Here is an 18,361-nt window from a genome sequence, read left to right as displayed (position 1 = left end):
TAGATGTTTTGAAGATTGTTTTTGAATCCTCCTAACATCTGTAATTGCAAGTCACTGGGACAGAGGCAAAGGCTTTCTCTCTATTGCAAATGTACTTGAGAGAAGTCAATTCATTGCACCTCTGATGGTCTTTTGGTAAATATATAAAATATTTTCTTCAGGAATCTCCAATTCCTCAGGTTTCCCACCCTGTATCTTATTTGCTAGCATAAGACGAATAATAAACTAAAACTACAAATAGTAAATAAACTGAAGTTAAACATGTCTTGGGCCTGTCTTGGACATCAAGGTTTCAGGTATTTTGATCAAAGGTTCAAATGCACAAACTATTGAAGACACTCATTTCTTTTTTCAAAAATTCCTATTTGCCCTGCAGATGAAACCTTGAGCTAAAGCAAAGAAGATAGAACAACAATGCTCAAATTTACCACGGTGGATCTTATTTTGAGTAGATTATTTCTAGGATTGAATGTATAAGCCCACCCAGAGTGCTACTTTTGAACTGATTCCTTGTATTTGTGATGTGGCATTTTTATTATTACCCTAAAACATACATGAGTTTCAGTTAGACTATAAATGAGAAGTAACTTCTCCAGAGAAGGCTTTAATTCTGGGAAAGTTGAAAGAAAGAGAAAAAAAAGATAATGACAGCAGCAAGGTGGATACACTCAATTGCAGAGATTAATAGATGCAACATTGGAAGACCAGGTTAAAGGCATATTGTCATGGAGAAAATCTACTGTATGTCATGAAGTCATGAAGAGCTGACACCAACTGAATGGCACCTGTACATAATCAACCATAGCAGAATTAAGCCGAGGTGGCGCAGTGGTTAGGGTGCAGTACTGCAGGCCACTTCAGCTGACTGTTATCTGCAGTTCAGCGGTTCAAATCTCACCGGCTCAAGGTTGACTCAGCCTTCCATCCTTCCGAGGTGGGTGAAATGAGGACCCAGACTTTGGGGGCAATGTGCTGACTCTGTAAACCGCTTAGAGAGGGCTGAAAGCCCTATGAAGCGGTATATAAGTCTAACTGCTATTGCTATTGCTAATTAAGAACACATCTTTTTTTTTCTCCTTCCTTCCCTCCCTCCTTCCCCCTTCCCTCCCTCCATTCTTCTCTCCTTCTCTCCTTCCTTCCCTCCTTCCTTTCCTCCTTCCTTCCCCCTTCCTTCTCTCCTTCCTTCTCTCCTTCCTTCCCTCCCTGCTTCCCTCCTTCACTTCCTCCTCCCTTTCCTTCCTTTCTTCTCTCCTTCTCTTCCTTCCCTCCTTCCTTCCCCCCTTTCTTCTCTCCTTCCTACCTTCCTCCTCTCCTTTCCCTTCTCTCCTTCCCCTTCCTCTCCTCTTCCCCTCTTCTTCCCTTTCCTCCCCTCTCTCCTACTCTTGCATTCCCTCCACTTCTTCCTCTGCTTTTCCCTCTCTCCTTTTCCTCTACTTTCTCCTCTCCTTCCTATCTTTCCTTCTACTCCTCCCTCCATCCTCTCTATCTGTTGTTGTAAGAACACATCTTATTATCACAGCTGTTTTGTCTCCCGGCAAGTGGGCAAAAGGTTATTCATGGAGACAATGGATCTTCTGAAGGTTTGTAACATCTGATCTGCTCATCCTTGACATTCTCAAGAGGGACAGGATGGACAGCCATACTGAGTGTATCTGCTCTGCACAAAACCGAGAGGGGTTGGATGGGTATAAAGTACACAACATAGCATGAAAAAAATTGTGAAGACCTATGAACAGGTGACACAAGTCGTAGAATTCAACCCCAGATACAGACAACGCTGTTTGTTTCACCTGTTTGACTAGTTTTTCACACTTCAGCTAATGCAATGCACCAGCCATACAGAAAGCACCTGTATCAACCTGCCTGATTTTTCAAAGGATAAGGAGTAGATTTATGAGAAAACAGCAGAGAAGATTTCTGTGAATTGGCAGCCCAATTCTTTTTGGTAGCAGAGAGAACATTTAGTAGCAGAACCAGAGAGTTATTTAAGTTGCGTGCAACTTTCAGTTCCAATTATGACCTTTCACTGAGGACTTTGATCTCCTAATAATCAGTTGCAGCATGTTAACTACCTTGAGAGAAAGAAACTTAATTGGCCCCACATCCCTTCTCCTTCCAAGTAATGTAAGTAGTGCAATACACAAAAATGAATGGATTGGATTGGATTTATTCGACTTGTATGCCGCCCTATTCCCAAAGGGACTCAGGGCGGCTGAACAAAAGCCAAGGGGAGGGGAACACATACAAAAAGTAAGACAAAAATAAGACAACAATAGAGACAATTTTAAAAACACAAGCACAACCAATTCGAGTAGGGGTGGAACTCAACAACCCCAGGCCTGCTGGGACAGCCAGGTCTTAACGGCTATACGGAAGGCCTGAAGGGTGGTGAGGGTCCGAATCTCCACGGGGAGATCGTTCCAGAGGGCCGGAGCAGCCACAGAGAAGGCCCTCCTCCGGGTGGTCGACAGCCGGCATTGGCTGGTAGATGGAATTCGGAGGTGGCCTAATCTGTGGGATCTAATGGGTCTATGGGAGGTAATTGGCAGAAGGCGGTCTCTCAAGTACAATGAATGAATGAATGAATGAATGAATGAATGAATGAATGAATGAACAAATCCCCAAGTCCTGATTTTCCCCAACTAATTCTCAGTCAATCTGATGAAAGAGAATTTGCTTTTGAAATTATTTCAGAAGAGAAGAAAATTCAAAGATACATGCACTTGCACTTATTTCATGCCTAGATAGCCAAGGAGTGTTTGTGAAACTCCTGGTTTTCATGATGCAATTATCTCTTCAGATGTCTGCACCCTTCCTTGTTTCCAAACCTTTCATTAAATCCCCAGGGAAAGCATTACAAAATAACTCTTTCCGTGAACCTCCTTCTCCTCTCTCAGGTAGGAAATGGAAGCCAATCAGAAAGCCTTCTGTGTGGGATATATGGCAAAATAATGACATAGCAACCCCACTCCCTATCCCAAGTATAAAGTTTAAAACCATCAATAAGGAGAAATCTGAAAGAAATTCTGAAGCACTCAAGGTAGAAAATTCTTGAGGATCGTTAGGTCCATTTGGATGAGTGGCTTCCAAGTTTTTGAGATATCCCCTGTAAAAAGTAAGATGGAGGCAAAAGCTCCAACAATCTTGGCAAAGGAAAAACCTCCCTTAATTCTCCTCAATGCCACTTGCCAATCCTGGCAATGATTCATAGTCAGAATATCTTGCAAATGTTCTGTGAGCAGGAGGAAAGTCAAACTTGATGTCATTGTCCTGGGCTTCAGAACAGGCGAAATCGGCCACAGAATACTTCCGTTTCTCCTAAAGGTCAGCACAACACGAGGGGAAGCAGAGAAGGCAAATTTCTGTTATGCCAACTTTCATTTCAAAACAAAGCGTACTCTCCTTTTGTTGCCCTACAACAAAGATTCTCGCAATGTCAGATGTATTTGTTCAGTGCTGTATTCTCTGTGTATGGAAGAAGGGCCAGTGGTGACCACAAATTATGTCCTGCTAAGTGCAACAAATAGTAATTTGTGGAGCCTGTCTTTTCTGGCATAGTAGCGACAGTGAAGGACAAATCCAGATCAAATTCCTGAGCAGTGCCAGAACTACAGAGCCAAAGGCAAGACTCAAATCTCTCTCTCTCTCTCCCTATTATACTGTGCCTCATTACAAAGGTAATCTTGTTCTAAAAAAAAAAAAGGACATTAGCTACCTCCAGTCTCGAAATGCTCAGCTCAACCCATGAACCCAGCCGACTTCATCCCCAGGCCCTCTCTCTCTCTAATCTGCCAAGCATGGAAACACAGCATCAAGATACTACAGTGCCTATGCAGCGTGTGGCCCAAATATTTTATTCCACTGCAGCCTGCAAATACATGAAACGAGGCCAATACCCACAGCAGGCCTTTGGCAGAAATCATCCTTTAGCTTGGATCACTGAAATGCAGCTTGTTTGCCTTTTACATGTGGTGGATTCCAATCTCCATTATCCCCTGCCAAAACGGTGGTAACTTGTTGGGAACAATGGGAAGTGTAGTCTGGCAGAATGCTTTACCGTATGGAAAACTGTTTGGGATCTTAATTTTTTGTGAGCTGCAGAAAGCAATATCGGGCAGAAACAGTGTTAAGAGCCTTGATGGCAGTGGTTAGAATATAGCATTAGGGGTTCCACCACAAAACCGCGGTGGAATAAAGCGCGCTCGACGAAAGTGCGTACGTGACATCATCACAGCACGACGAAAACATCGCGCTGTGAGCGGTAAATTTAAAATTAAAGCGAAAACCTTACCCTAACCCCCCCAAACCTAACCCTGAACCTAACCCTAAACCTAACCCTAACGCTTAACGTAACCCTAAACCTAACCCTAACCCTTAACCTAACCCTAAACCTAACCCTTACCTTTATGTGAATCGACTTGCTTTAATTTAATTTTAATTTAATTTATTTTTAATTTTTTTCATCGCGCTGCTGATGACGTCACGTACGCGCTTTCGTCGGGCGCGCTTTATTCTACCGCGGTTTTGACGGGTCACGAGCATTAGGATATAGTACTGCAGGCTAACTCAGTGCTCACTCCAGGAGTTCGAATCTGAGCAGCTCAAGGTTGACTCAGGCCTTCCATCCTTCTGAGGTCGGTAAAAGGAGGATCCCGATTGTTGGGGGTAATATGCAGACTCTGTAAACCACTGTGAAACGGTATATAAGTCTAAGTGCCTGTAGAGATTCTTAATCATTTAGGTCATGGTTGTCCCAAAGGAGCTTTACCAGGAGGCAACTGGACTTAGGATGAACCCCCTTTCAATAGATTTCCAGAGAAAAAAACCTGCAGCCTACAGGAACCAGGAGCGCCATTCAGGTGACCCCGAGGACACAGGTAAACCTCCAAGTGCTTCAAGGACCCTCTAAAAGGATGCAAATGACCAGCAAGGGATATAAATCCCGTGACCCGTCAAAACCGCAGTCCACTAAAGCGTGCCCGATCAAAGCGCGTACGTGATGTCATCAGCAGCGCAACAAATAAAATTAAAAATAAATTAAATTAAAATTAAAATAAAATTAAAGCAAGCTGATTCACATAAAGGTAAGGGTTAGGTTTAGGGTTAGGGTTAGGTTAAGGGTTAGGTTTAGGGTTACGTTAAGCGTTAGGGTTAGGTTAAGGGTTAGTGTTAGGTTTAGCGTTAGGCTTAGGGTTAGGCTTAGGGTTAGGGTTAGGTTTGGGGGGGTTAGGGTAAGGTTTTCGCATTAATTTTAAATTTACCGCTCACAGCGTGCCGTTTTCGTCACGCTGTGATGACCTCACGTACGCACTTTCGTCGAGCACGCTTTAGTCTACCGCGGATTTGTGGTGGAACCTATAAATCCTTCCATTCCCTACTATCCTGTCAGAGCTGAAGAAGCTTCTTGGATGAGAAGTGAAACATCTTTAAAGGGAAAAAAATAACCAAGGAAGTCCATAGGCCTCCTGATAAAGCACCTTTGGCATTGATCTAAGCGGTATTGCTATCCTAAAAGGGGGAAGACATTCTTAAAAAAGGACACTCCCCTTATCCCAAATCCTTTCCAACTTGTCCTGCTTCTTCTGGGGCAATAGCAATAGCAGTAGACTTATATACCGCTTCATAGGCCTTTCAGGCCTCTCTAAACGGTTTACAGAGAGTCAAGCATATTGCCCCCAACAATCTGGGTCCCCATTTTACCCACCTCGGAAGGATGGAAGGCTGAGTCAACATAGCAATAGCAATAGCAGTAGACTTATATACCGGTTCATAGGCCTTTCAGGTCTCTCTAAGCGGTTTTTACAGAGAGTCAGCATATTGCCCCCAACAATCTGGGTCCTCATTTTACCCACCTCGGAAGGATGGAAAGCTGAGTCAACCCTGAGCCGGTGAGATTTGAACCGCTGACCTGCTGATCTAGCAGTAGCCTGCAGTGCTGCATTTAACCACTGCGCCACCTTGGCTCTTGGCAACTTGGAAGCCCTTCACGGAACCCCAAACCCAACGCCAGGGCTCGGGCTGTCCACTCTCTCTCTGTCTATCCCAGTGTTTCCCAACCTTGGCAACTTGAAGATGTCCGGACTTCAACTCCCAGAATTCCCCAGCCAGCGAATGCTGGCTGGGGAATTCTGGGAGTTGAAGTCCGGACATCTTCAAGTTGCCAAGGTTGGGAAACACTGGTCTATCCCATCCTCCTGCTCGCTACCTAAACGGAAGGTGGTTTTCCTCCGAGGGCTTGTTAGGGCAGGCCGTGTTTTTGCAAACTTCTGGCCCGGGAAGAACTCCCCCCCCCCCGCTAAGTTCCTTCTCTTTTGCAGCTTTGGATGTGGCCGCCACAAGCGCAAATCGGGACAAGCGAGCTTAGCTCGGCTCCAGAGTAAAGGGCGGGCCGTGGAGTGGGGGACTTTCCACAAGATTCAGGACGCTCCCGAGTGTCCCGGGGTCCGTGTGAACGCAGGGAAGGCGGCGAGAGGGAACCTGCCCTGATACCCACCCACCACAGCGCCCCACGGGGGAAAGCGGAGGGCCGCTGGGCTCTCCGGGAGCAGCCGGCGGAGCCTCCCCCCCCCCGTGCGCCTGTACCTTGCTGAACACTTCCAGGTCCTCGTCGTCGTCGAAGTCCAGCAGCTCCGAGGTGGAGGAGGAGGGAGGCAGCAGCAGCAGCGGCCGGGGCGCTGGCGGCTCGGCACGGGCTGCCTTGGCCTCGCCGCCAAGGGGAGGGGAGGAGAACGGCCGCGGCGACTGCGACTCGCCCCGCTCGCCCTCCATCCTTCCCCGGCTTGGGTTGCGCGTCTGTATGTAACGCGCGGGGCGCCGCGGACGAGCCCGGGTTTGCGCTCCTCCTCTCGGCTCGGCAATTGGCCGGCGGAGCTCCCGGCCGCCCCTTTGCTCGCACAGCGCAGGGGCGGAGAGAGACGGAGGGAAGGCGTGCGAGCGGGGCGTCCCTTCGAAGTCCTGACCGAAGCCCGCCTTCCTTTGGGCGCCTAGTTTTAAGATCGCTGCCGGTGCCCTCTCCGTCTCCATGCCGGGAACGCCGAGAAAGGCAGAAGAATAGCTCTACTACTGAGGCTGCTTCGGTTGCTCCGTCGGGCAAGCCTTTGAACAGGTGCGGGTGTGGGATGCGGAGGCATTTGGAGATACAGGTGGTCCTCCACTTGCCATCCCAATGAAGCCCCAAATTTATCTTTGCTAAGTGAGAAATGTATCCACTTAGTGAGCTTTCCGCCCATTTTACGACTTCTTGCCACGCTTTTTAACTGACCCAGGGGACACTGCCACCTGTTGTAAATGTGAGTCAGTTGTCAAGCATCCCAGTGTAAATCACAGGATGCTGCAACGGTCGTCGTATGTGTGAAAAAATGGTCATAGGTTGCTTTTTTTCCAGTGCTGTTGTAATTTTGAATGGTCGCTAAGTGAACTGTTGTAAATCGAGGACTACCTGTACTCCCTCCGCCCTGAAGAGCAATTCAGCATAATAACCCCATGGAAATGATGCTTGTCGACTGAGGATGTTTGAACAGGTGCAACTTTGCTCGCCATACCAAAAAAAAAGCTAACGGGGGGGATTTGGGGGGTTTCCATACTTACAGGTGTAGAGTGAGAATATTTTGGTACAGGGACTTACAACAGTTCATTTAGTGACCAAAGTTCCACTTTTAATTAAGTGGAAACCGCTGAAGCCTTCAGAGTTGGTTTTCACCAGATCTGTGCCAATATGATATTGCACTGAAAAAAAGAGACTGGTGGCCCGTTTTCACATTTATGAAGTTATATATAGACCTTCTCGCATCAGAAATAGCTCTTATTTTTAGTATTTGCCTTTGTTCAAGTTGGTTGTACCTTACATATACTAATCCAAGTGTAAAAAATATTCACTTTTAGTGTTTACTAGAGGGAAAAATGAAGATGATTCTGTACAAAGAATGGAAATATTTCCTGATTAACTGGGTTTATTTTTAGGTTCCACCACAAATCCGCGAAGCCCTTATCTGCGGAGACATAAACGCGAAGACTAATCCGCGCCATTCGAAGCGCTAAGGAAAAACGTGACCCTACCGCGATGACATAATCGCGGAGGGCCAATCCGCGCCTTCCGAAGCACTCAGCATCCTAAACCTAACCCTAAACCTAACCCTAAACCTAACCCTAAACCTAACCCTAACCCTAACCCTAACCTAAACCTAAATCTAACCCTAAAGCAAACCCCTAAACCTAATCCTAACCCTTACCTTAATTTAAATCCGCTTTCTGCCGCCGTGCTGTTTTAAAGCGCCCTTCTGTCGCCGCGCTGTTGTCGCGGCGGTGATGACGCGAGGTGATGACGTCGTGGCTTTAGCGACGAGATTTTATTACCGCTATTTTGAGACGCGCGGTTTTGTCATGCCACATATTTTTAAACATTAGGAAATGTACAAGCCATAAATGATTCATTAATGTCTTTTAGGCTCATATTCAATAGCAAATCTAGTACTTATCTGGTAAGATGCTGACGTTTAGATTTTTCATTCCATACATTTCTGTCCTACACATAACTGAGCACAGTGTTTCAAGAATGAAAAATGTCTGTTGTCTTGTACAGCTACTACTCTATAAATGTCATTTCCCTTAATTTTTAGGAAAACACATTAGGATTTAGGATTTGTCCTGATGAACATCTAACTTCAAACCAGTCACTGGAACAATGTTATAGAATAGAATTTTTTTTTACATTTTAGATCTACCATGGAAATAATTCATCTTTGATGCATTTAAAGATTATCACCATCTGATCACTAAATCCTCCCACACCCAATCAGTGTTTCTGATAGATTAAAAGGTCTGTTTCAGAGACTTGTTGTTTTCTAGATATTGCTGACCTACAGCTTCCACCATTATTTGCAATTGTCCTGCTGGCTGTGGCATCCTTAAGTTGCAATTTAGATAAAACTGGAGAATTATGGATTCATTATCCCAGTTATATATAGACCTTCTTGCATCAGAAACAGCTCTTATTTTTAGTATTTGCCTTTGTTCAAGTTGGTTGTCCCACATAACTGGCGCAGTGGGTAGAGTGCAGTACTGCAGGCCACTTCAGCAGGCCACTTCAGCTGACTGCTATCTGCAGTTCGGTGGTTCAAATCTCACCGGCCCAGGGTTGACTCAGCCTTCCATCCTTCCGAGGTGGGTAAAATAAGGACCCAGATTGTGGGGGCGATATGCTGACTCTGTAAACCGCTTAGAGAGGGCTGAAAGCCCTATGAAGCGGTATATAAGTCTAACTGCTATTGCTATAACTCTGGCTTTGGTTATAATTATTATGATTATAATTATGGATTCATTATCCCAGGTATATATAGACCTTCTTGCATCAGAAACAGCTCTTATATTTAGTATTTGCCTTTGTTCAAGTTGGTTGTCCCACATAACTCTGGCTTTGGTTATAATTATTAGACTCTACTCTCAAGGCCTTCGCTATTTCCTATTTTTCTGTCGATTACTTCTTTGACATTGACCAAGTTCATACATCATGCTACATCATGGGTTTTGGCTTCATGGATTGAACAAATAAATGTATTGTTTAATAGCAATGTGCTAAACCAAGAAGAAAAAGCAATGTTTTTGGATCACATTTATTAGAAAAAACGCTGAAAGAAACAAGATCTTAGCCCAAGACTTAACATCTTCTTGGGTTCTTTGAACTAAGCAATAATCTACCTGTTGCAGGTAGATGTTCTGAAGATTGTTTTTGAATCCTCCTAACATCTGTAATTGCAAGTCATTGGGACAGAGGTAAAGACTTTCTCTCTGGGGCTGCCTCAGTTGCTCCCTCGGACGAGCCTTTTAACAGGTGTGTGTGTGGGGGGGAGGATGCAGAGGCATTTGGAGACAGAGATAGTCCTCAACTTGCGATCATAATTAAGCCCCAAATTTATCTTTGCTAAGTGAGAAATGTATCCACTTAGTGAGCTTTCCCCCCATTTTACGACTTCTTGCCACACTTTTTAACTGACCCAGGGGACACTGCCACCGTTGTAAATGCGAGTCAGTTGTCAAGCATCCCAGTGTAAATCACAGGATGCTGCAACGGTCATCATATGTGTGAAAAAATTGTCATAGGTCGCTTTTTTCCCAGTGCCGTTGTAATTTCGAATGGTCGCTAAGGGAAGTGTTATAAATCGAGGACTGCCTGTACTCCCTCCGCCCTGAAGAGCAAGTCAGCATAAATCCCATGGAAATGATGCTTGTCGACTGAGGATGTTTGAACAGGTGCAACTTTGCTCGCCATACCCCCAAAAAACTAACTGGGGATTTGGGGGGGTTTCTATACTTACCGTAGGTGTAGAGTGAGAATATTTTGGTACGAGGACTTACAACAGTTCATTTAGTGACCAAAGTTCCACTTTTAATTAAGTGGAAACCGCTGAAGTCTTCAGAGTTGGTTTTCACCAGATCTGCGCCAATATGATATTGCACTGAAAAAAAGAGACTGGTGGCCCGTTTTCACATTTATGACCCTACTGGTATTCTCATGGTCGTGCGATCAAAATTCAGACGCTTGACAGTTGACTCACATTTATGATAGTATACCCAGGGTCGTGTGATCGCCTTTTACGACCTCCTGACAAGCAAAGTCAATGGGGGAGTCAGATTCACTTAATCACAGTTTGACTCACAACGACAGCAATTCACCGAATAACTGTGGCAAGAAGAGTCGTAAAGTGAAGCAAACTCACTTAAAATGCTTTGCTTAAGGATGGAAGTGTTGGGTTCCATTGTGGTCATAAGTCGAGGGCTACTGGTACTCGTTCTGTGGCTTGGAGAGGAATTCAGGGCAATCCCTTGAAAACTTTGGTAGGCTGAGGTCATTGGAAGAGGTGCAATTTTGCTCGCCATGCCAAGGTAAGCTAACACTGGGGATTTCAGGAACTCAGGTATAGAACAAGAGTATTGCGGTATAGGGAGACGTTGACTTAACCACAATCCTTTTAGTGAACCGTTTAAAGAGACAATACTGAAAAAAGTGACTTGTGACCAGTTTTCACACTTAGAATCATTGCAGCATCCCCATGGTCACACGATCAAAATTCAAACACTTGGTAACTGACTCATATATATTTTTTTATTATTAAATTTTTTTAATTTTTAATTTAAAACAAATACAACATCTTTCCTTACATGCTATAGAAAGTGTATCAGTTGGTTACAAATAGATTTTTGTGCATCTCTTCCACAGTCAACAAACATAATTCATGTTAACTCAAGCGTTTTAACTCAAATATTCATACATGTCACCATCATCATATATCCATCTGAGAAGCAAAGTCAATGGGGAAGCCAGGTTCACTTAACAACAGTGTTACCAATTGAACAACTTAACTGCGGCAAGAAAGGTTGTAAAACGGGGCAGAATTCACTCTGCAAATATTTTTCCCTGTTTCTATATGATGGGCTAAAAATTAAAAATACCAAAACAAAACCCACTGATCTTTGCTTTGTGGTAAGTGCCTGACGTTTTAAAACCAGCACTGGAGAGCTCATCCTTGGCATCTTGTGGCATCTTTGAATAAACTGTAGGAAGTTAGCACCCAACTCTCTCGTAGAAAATGAAATATCCTAGTAAATATTAAAAAGGCAGAATATTGTATTTCTCTGGATGTGAAAAGGGAGAAACATATTTTTTTTAAAGACATAGTAGCTCCCTGCAGCTTCCTTTGTCAATGAGACATTAAAACCTGAGCTAGTCTACTCTGCATAACAAAGGTAGGATTAACCTACAGAAATTCACCAGAAGGCACCTGGGAAAATTACATCCGCCAGCAAGGCAACCAAACTTGGACTCAAAGCAAAGCCTACATTGTTGCCCCTGCATGGCCCCATGGGAGTCTGACAACCAATCAGAATAACAGGCTCAAGATCAAAGGCCCGAGGGCATAAAACCAGGGCACCTTTTTCTTCTTCACCCAACATCCGGAAGCATGTGATCCCCCTTTTCTGTTCAGGAGCTCAAGCCGTGTGATCCTGTCCACCATTAAACGGTCTTTCCAAGCAGCCTCCATGTTTCCAGTGTCTTTTTTCCCACTTGGAGCTGAACCCAGAAGGACATTTCTTCCAACAAAATGAACATCTGTCCTATCAGGTTTAAATCTATAATAGTAGCAGCATAATAGCCGGCCCAGGCTATCCAGTTCCCCACAAATATTGCACATTTATTTTAAAAGCAATGGCACTTATGTAACGGCTAGTGCTGAGTTGGGTTATTTATTTCTTCGTGTTTCTGGCAGGATTGTTGTTTTTGATGTAACTGGCCTCATACTTTGAGTGCCCTGCCAAATATGATGCTTAATACCACTCTGGAAAGATCAGGGAGAAGAGAAACACTTGAACCAAACCCAGCACCCATTTTACTCCAAACACAAATGACAATAAAAGCAGTGCAAATGTTCTTTTAGGTTGTTAAATCAGGCCCCTTCCGTGTGACCCTTTTCCGTTCACGGATTGGGCAAGAGCCGAGGTGGCGCAGTGGTTAGGGTGCAGTACTGCAGGCCACTTCAGCTGACTATTATCTGTGGTTCAAATCTCACCGGCTCAAGGTTGACTCAGCCTTCCATCCTTCCGAGGTGGGTGAAATGAGGACCCAGACTGTGGGGGCGATATGCTGGCTCTGAAAACCGCTTAGAGAGGGCTGAAAACCCTATGAAGCGGTATATAAGTCTAACTGCTATTGCTAAGAATCTTCAACACTCCATCACATTTTAATTGAAGATTTCGTCAAGTTAAGCTCAGTTCTTCGATCAGGTGGATACATCCCAGTGGTGGGTTTCAAAAATTGTTCGAACTTACTCTGTGGGTGTGGCCTCCTTTGTGGGAGTGGCTTGCCACCCATGTGACCGGATAGGAGTGGCTTGCCACCCATGTGACGGGATATGAAATTATGAATTAGTACTTAGGTTGGTCCAAGTAGCTATTCAGAAACTCTGGCATTGAAGCATGCAAGCCTTAAAGCTGTCATGTTACAAGATCCTTGCACCCCTAACCCTTTAGAAAAAAAAAACTAGGGGTCTTCAAACCTGACAGCTTTAAGACTTGTGGACTTCAACTCCCAGAATTCCTGCTCCAGTCACGTTGGCTCAGGAACTCTGGCATTGAAGCATGCAAGTCTTAAAGCTGTCAAGTTACAAGATCCTTGCACCCCTAACCCTTTAGCAGTGGTGGGTTTCAAAAATTTTTGGAACCTCTTCTGTAGGTGTGGCCTGCTTTCCGGGTCCACTGGTGGAACCTCTTCTAACCGGTTCGGTAGATTTGACGAACCGGTTCTACCGAATAGGTGCGAACTGGTAGGAACTCACCTCTGGTACATCCGCATTGGCAACTGTACAGGACAGCAATTTACCACTGCTGGCTTCCCATAGGCCTTTTCTTATGGTTTCCCTTTCAAGTAATAAGCAGATGGTTTAAAAGACTCTACCAGCAGCTAACAAGAATCTGTTGAATGCTACCGAACTGACCTGGAAATAAGTTTATTGGAGTATGTAAAGATTCACCTGCAACCAGAGGGTTTATGGGGAAATTATAATTGGGAGCCCAAGTTAGAATTGGCAGGGGAAATGATATGTCACAATATTTTCTCATGCACAAGGCCCAAATTTAATTAAAGAGAGAGTCTGAGGGAATACAGAAAGGGGTTTTTGACAAGCAGCTCTTAGGCTTCAGGTTGCTCCGCTGAGTTTTAACTAATAGCACACTCTGCTCCAATGAACACACATAGAAGCTGTTAAGAACATAAAACGGTTGCTGCCTTGTATAGTGCAGTTAGTCCTTGACTTGTGACTTGTTGCTTAGCAACCATTTGAAGTTACAATGGAACTGGATTCCAAGTTCCGACAGCTGCCCTACTCCCTCCCCCCCACAGTGGTCACCTAGTCCACCTTTGGGTGCTTGGCAACATGACCATGTGTTGTGTCATGCTCATGTGACTATGTACTTCACAGTCCATTGGTTTGTTTAATGACCGCTCCAGAAAAGGTCAAAGAATCACAGGATTGGTCCATTTTACAAGCATGATGGGCAGGGATAAGGACTATCCGTATCAGATAAAGTGGGCCCATCTATTTCAGCATTCTCTGATTTGGGCTACAAATAATGAGGAAACTTCAAGGCCTTTTTTTCAGATAGTAATATTGCGTTGCCCATCCCTTACAATAAAGTCAGCCTCAAATGCAACCAGAAGAAATTTGAGATAAAATTTGGGAGTAAAATAGAAAAGCAGAAGCCTCTCTGGGGAAGTAGAGAAGAAATACAAAGTTGTTGTGGCCCAGCAGGAGCCGTTGGAGCTGCCACCAGACTCCGAAAGCGAGGGGCCCTATGAGTCGGCTCTGGAAGATGTGGAGGACCCTGGACAGGGTTCCGATTCCGAGCAGGGCGCGGAGAGGCTGGTTGGCCACCAGGAGGCGCCTGAGCCTTGGACCAGTGGGGAGGAGACAAGGGAGTGTGATCCTGACGTAATGCATTGGAGCAGCGGGGAGGAGACAAGGGAGTTGGTCCTGGATGCCCGGCAACGGAGGGCTAATAGGCGTAAAGAACAGTTACACAGTTACAGGAGATAATTGAACTCAACTGGTGGTAATTAGGCTCCTCGCAAGACTATAAAAGGAATGACTTTCCACACGCTCGTCGCAGGAGTCAATGTATTCACTAGAGCTGGAGAACTCTCGTGGCTAGCTTGGCAGGCTGGATTGCTGCCAAGGTGTAGTCTGTGCTGGATTGCTGCCAAGGTCTAGTCTGTGTGTTAATAAATCCTTGAAGAATCTTTGTCTCAGCGTGCTTTGGTGTATGAAGAGGGGGGTTCAGAGCACAAGGCTATGTATAAAGAACCCCCCCCCCAAAAAAACCAACAACCCAACAAAAAACAAATCACTTGTAGCCCCTCAACTGCAGCTACCTTCATATGTGCACTTAAGCAACAAAATTGTAGTTTCTCCTGTCAATGCACACTGGAAATGCCATAGAACAAAGCCAGGGATGCAGAACATCAGTTCGATGTCCTGCGGAATATGTTTGTCAATCCCATTTCACAGAGTTTGAGCTAAAAGGCACCTCATTTTGTCCCCAGGAATAGAATATATATATCTATATATCTAGCTTGAAAATGCTATCTACAGTATTTACAGGAAATGCTTTACAAAAACCACCAAGCTCTTATTTTAACAAAAACTATGGTCCGCGATATTGTTTCCTTAGCTACCCATTGGCCACACCAATGGAATCTCACAGAATCATGCGGTATGTTATTTAACATCTGGATGGAACTCTTGGGTGAATTGTAGTGTTTTAAAAACAACCCATTTGTATGTTTATTTTTTGTCATGCTTTTGCTATTCCTGTACAAATGATTTCAGAAAAAGAATTGAAAAGGGTGGGGGGAAACAATAACAAGTATTTATAACCCAAGAGATTTAGGATAAACTCTGTATTTCTTACTGAGGAGAAGACAAAACACTTTCCCCAACAATTTCACATTCACTTGTTTCTGGCAATTTATATTAACTGGAAAATATATGTGGACATTTAACCTGTCAGTTCTTATTTCAATCACTTTTAACTCAGTAACCCAGGGATCAGCTGTTTTCTAACTGCACGGTCCCATTTCCAGCAAAGCAAAACCATTCCAGAAAGCACATTTCCCCCCCTCATTGTTGAAGTAAAATATTGTGGGTGACTCATGCAAACCCATTTTTAGGCCATCCCTACTCTTTCTATTTTGTAGTTTGCAAACTTTGGACATGAAATAACTTATGCACGAACATTTTTGGTATGATTTTGGCATGTTTCCCAACAGCTAATCTATATATATTACTGATAGCCAATTCTTGTTCAATGGACCTTTCAAATGATATAGACTCCATTAACTTTACTTCATGTTTCCCACAGAAATGCAACCCATTTGTTCATCAATTCACTTAATCAACCTGTGTAGAATGTGGGATTTACGGGAAAATATTCCTATTTCAAAAGCAAAGAGTGATGAACATCACCAGAAGAAAGGATGCTTCCTTAAGTGGCTGTATAAGTGTTGAATTACAATTATTGGTTTAGCAAACATTCAAAATGATAACAGCTTGAAAAAAGTGACTATATCCTCACATTTATGACCATTTATTTATTTATTTATTTATTTATTTATTTATTTATTTATTTATTTATTTGACATATACCGCTTTATAGGGCTTTCAGCCCTCTCTAAGCGGTTTACAATTTTTTTAGCAAATTGAGTCAGCATATCGCCCCCACAGTCTGGGTCCTCATTTCACCCACCTCAGAAGGATGGAAGGCTGAGTCGACCTTGAGCCGGTGAGATTTGAACTGCCGAACTGCAGATCACAGTCAGTTAAAGTGGCCTGCAGTACTGCACCCTAACCACTGCGCCACCTCGGCTCCTTTTACCATTGTAACATCCCCATAGTCATATGATAAAATTCAGGCTCTTGGCAACTGTCAGGCATTATAATAGTTACAGTGCCATGTGACTGCCATTTCCAGCCTTCCCAGCCAAGTTTTGACAAACAAAATCAATGGGGGAAGCTGGATTTGCTTAACAACCATGGTTCACATTAACAACTTGAGTGATTGGTTTGAGTGTAGCCATTTCTCAACCAAAAGCTTGTAAAATCCATGCAACTCACTGAACAGCTGCCTTACCTAGCAATAGAAATTTTGATCTGAACTGTGGTCATAATTCAAGGACTGCCTGTATAGTGTTAACTATTGGAATAAGCAATGGCTATAATCCAGTGGTGAGTTTCAAAATTCTTAGAACCTCTTCTGTAGGTGTGGCCTGTTTTGTGGGAGTGGCTTGGTGGTCATGTGACAGGGTGGGAGTGGCTTGGCGGTCATGTGACTGGGTGGGCATGGCCAACTTGCAAAATGTGGTGAAACTCACTTAACAATGCTCTTGCTTAGCAACCAAAATGTTGGCTCAGAAACTCTGGCATTTGAAGCACACAAGTCTTAAAGCTGTCAAGTTACAAGACCCTTGCACCCCTAACCCTTTAGAAAAAAAACCCCAGTGGTGTTCAAACTTGACAGCTTTAAGACTTGTGGACTTCAACTCCCAGAATTCCTCCTCCAGTCATGTTGGCTCAGGAACGCTGGCATTTAAGTATGCAAGTCTTAAAGCTGTCAAGTTATAAGACCCTTGCACTCCTAACCCTTTAGAAAAAAAAACCCCAGGGGTGTTCAAACTTGACAGCTTTAAGACTTGTGGACTTCAACTCCCAGAATTCCTCAACTAGCATGACGGGTTGGGGAATTCTGGGAGTTGAAGTCTGCATATATTAAAGTTGCCGATGTTGAGAAACACTGCTCTAGAGGTAGCCATTTTAACTGTGAATGTTTGGAGATGGGAGGGATTAGGAGGGATAACTCCTCTGCTATCCACTCAATCTACTCTTACAAAAGCCTCCAGGTTAAGATAACCTTTGTTGTCATGTCTCTATGGTGATCACACTGCTGGCATCTATTAAAAATGAAATGGTGGTGTTTGCTCACAAGAGAAAGTATACATCTACTTTGAAAGATCCAAAGCCAAAGTCATTTCCACATTGCTTAAGAGTGAACACACTAATTGTGGAGCCTAACAAAAGAAGCCACACACGCAGGTAAACAAGAAGGAGCTGAGTTAATGAAGGCAGTGAGAAGGCGCAGCCACCAGAACAGAGAAATTGGGAAGGTGTGGAGGGATATAAACAAAAGAAAAGGCTTCTTGGTTGCTGTTCATCTTTTCTTCTCAGCCCTCAAGGGGCTTCCATCAAGCAATGCCAAGGGGGTGCCCTAAAGATAGGAAATCGACTCTTTCGGCTTTCACACATCCACACAGCCCGGGGTCACTTCCAGGAGGCTGCACCCAAGTGAGCCAGAAGGAAAAGCGGTAGCTACCCCCCGTGACCCGACAAAAGCGTGAACGTCATAAGCGCGCCGACAACACCGCGGCGCTAAAACCGCGATGTCAAAAGCGCGCCGACAACAGCGCGCTGACAGAAGCGCGATTTAATTTAAGGTAAGATTTACGGTTAGGTTTAGGGTTAGGTTTAGGGTTACGTTACAGCGCGCTTCTGTCGGCGTGCTTTTGTCAGCGCGCTTTAGGGCTCATTCGTCGCTCATTCGTCGCGCGGTTTTGTCACCGCGCTTTAGACACCGCGGTTTAGTCAGGCGCGCTTTTGTTGTGCGCGCATTTGTGGTGGAACCGCTACCCCCAGGCACCCTCGACTCCCACCCACCTCCACTCCCCACGAGGTTTTCACACTTGCTGCCCCAAGGAAAACCTTTCAGCTCCGGAAGATGAAGCGGCAGCGGGACCATCTCCGGGCTGGGCTCTTGCCTCTTGCTC

At 44.5% G+C, this 18,361-nt stretch overlaps 1 protein-coding gene across 1 annotated transcript in view; it reads right to left on the bottom strand.

The window, feature by feature from the left end:
- SNX7 (sorting nexin 7) overlaps positions 1-6,810 on the bottom strand; it is a 72,975-nt gene extending 66,165 nt beyond the window's left edge. The window contains 1 exon segment of the mRNA XM_032218361.1: positions 6,583-6,810. Within this exon segment, the coding sequence (XP_032074252.1) occupies positions 6,583-6,768 (186 nt within the window). The 5' untranslated portion in view covers positions 6,769-6,810.
- Between the last annotated feature and the right edge of the window lie 11,551 nt (positions 6,811-18,361).

The sequence above is a fragment of the Thamnophis elegans genome, chromosome 5 (genome assembly GCF_009769535.1).
Source record: "Thamnophis elegans isolate rThaEle1 chromosome 5, rThaEle1.pri, whole genome shotgun sequence".
NCBI classification, from domain to species: Eukaryota; Metazoa; Chordata; class Lepidosauria; order Squamata; family Colubridae; genus Thamnophis; species Thamnophis elegans.
This window is presented reverse-complemented; position numbering and strand designations above follow the sequence as displayed.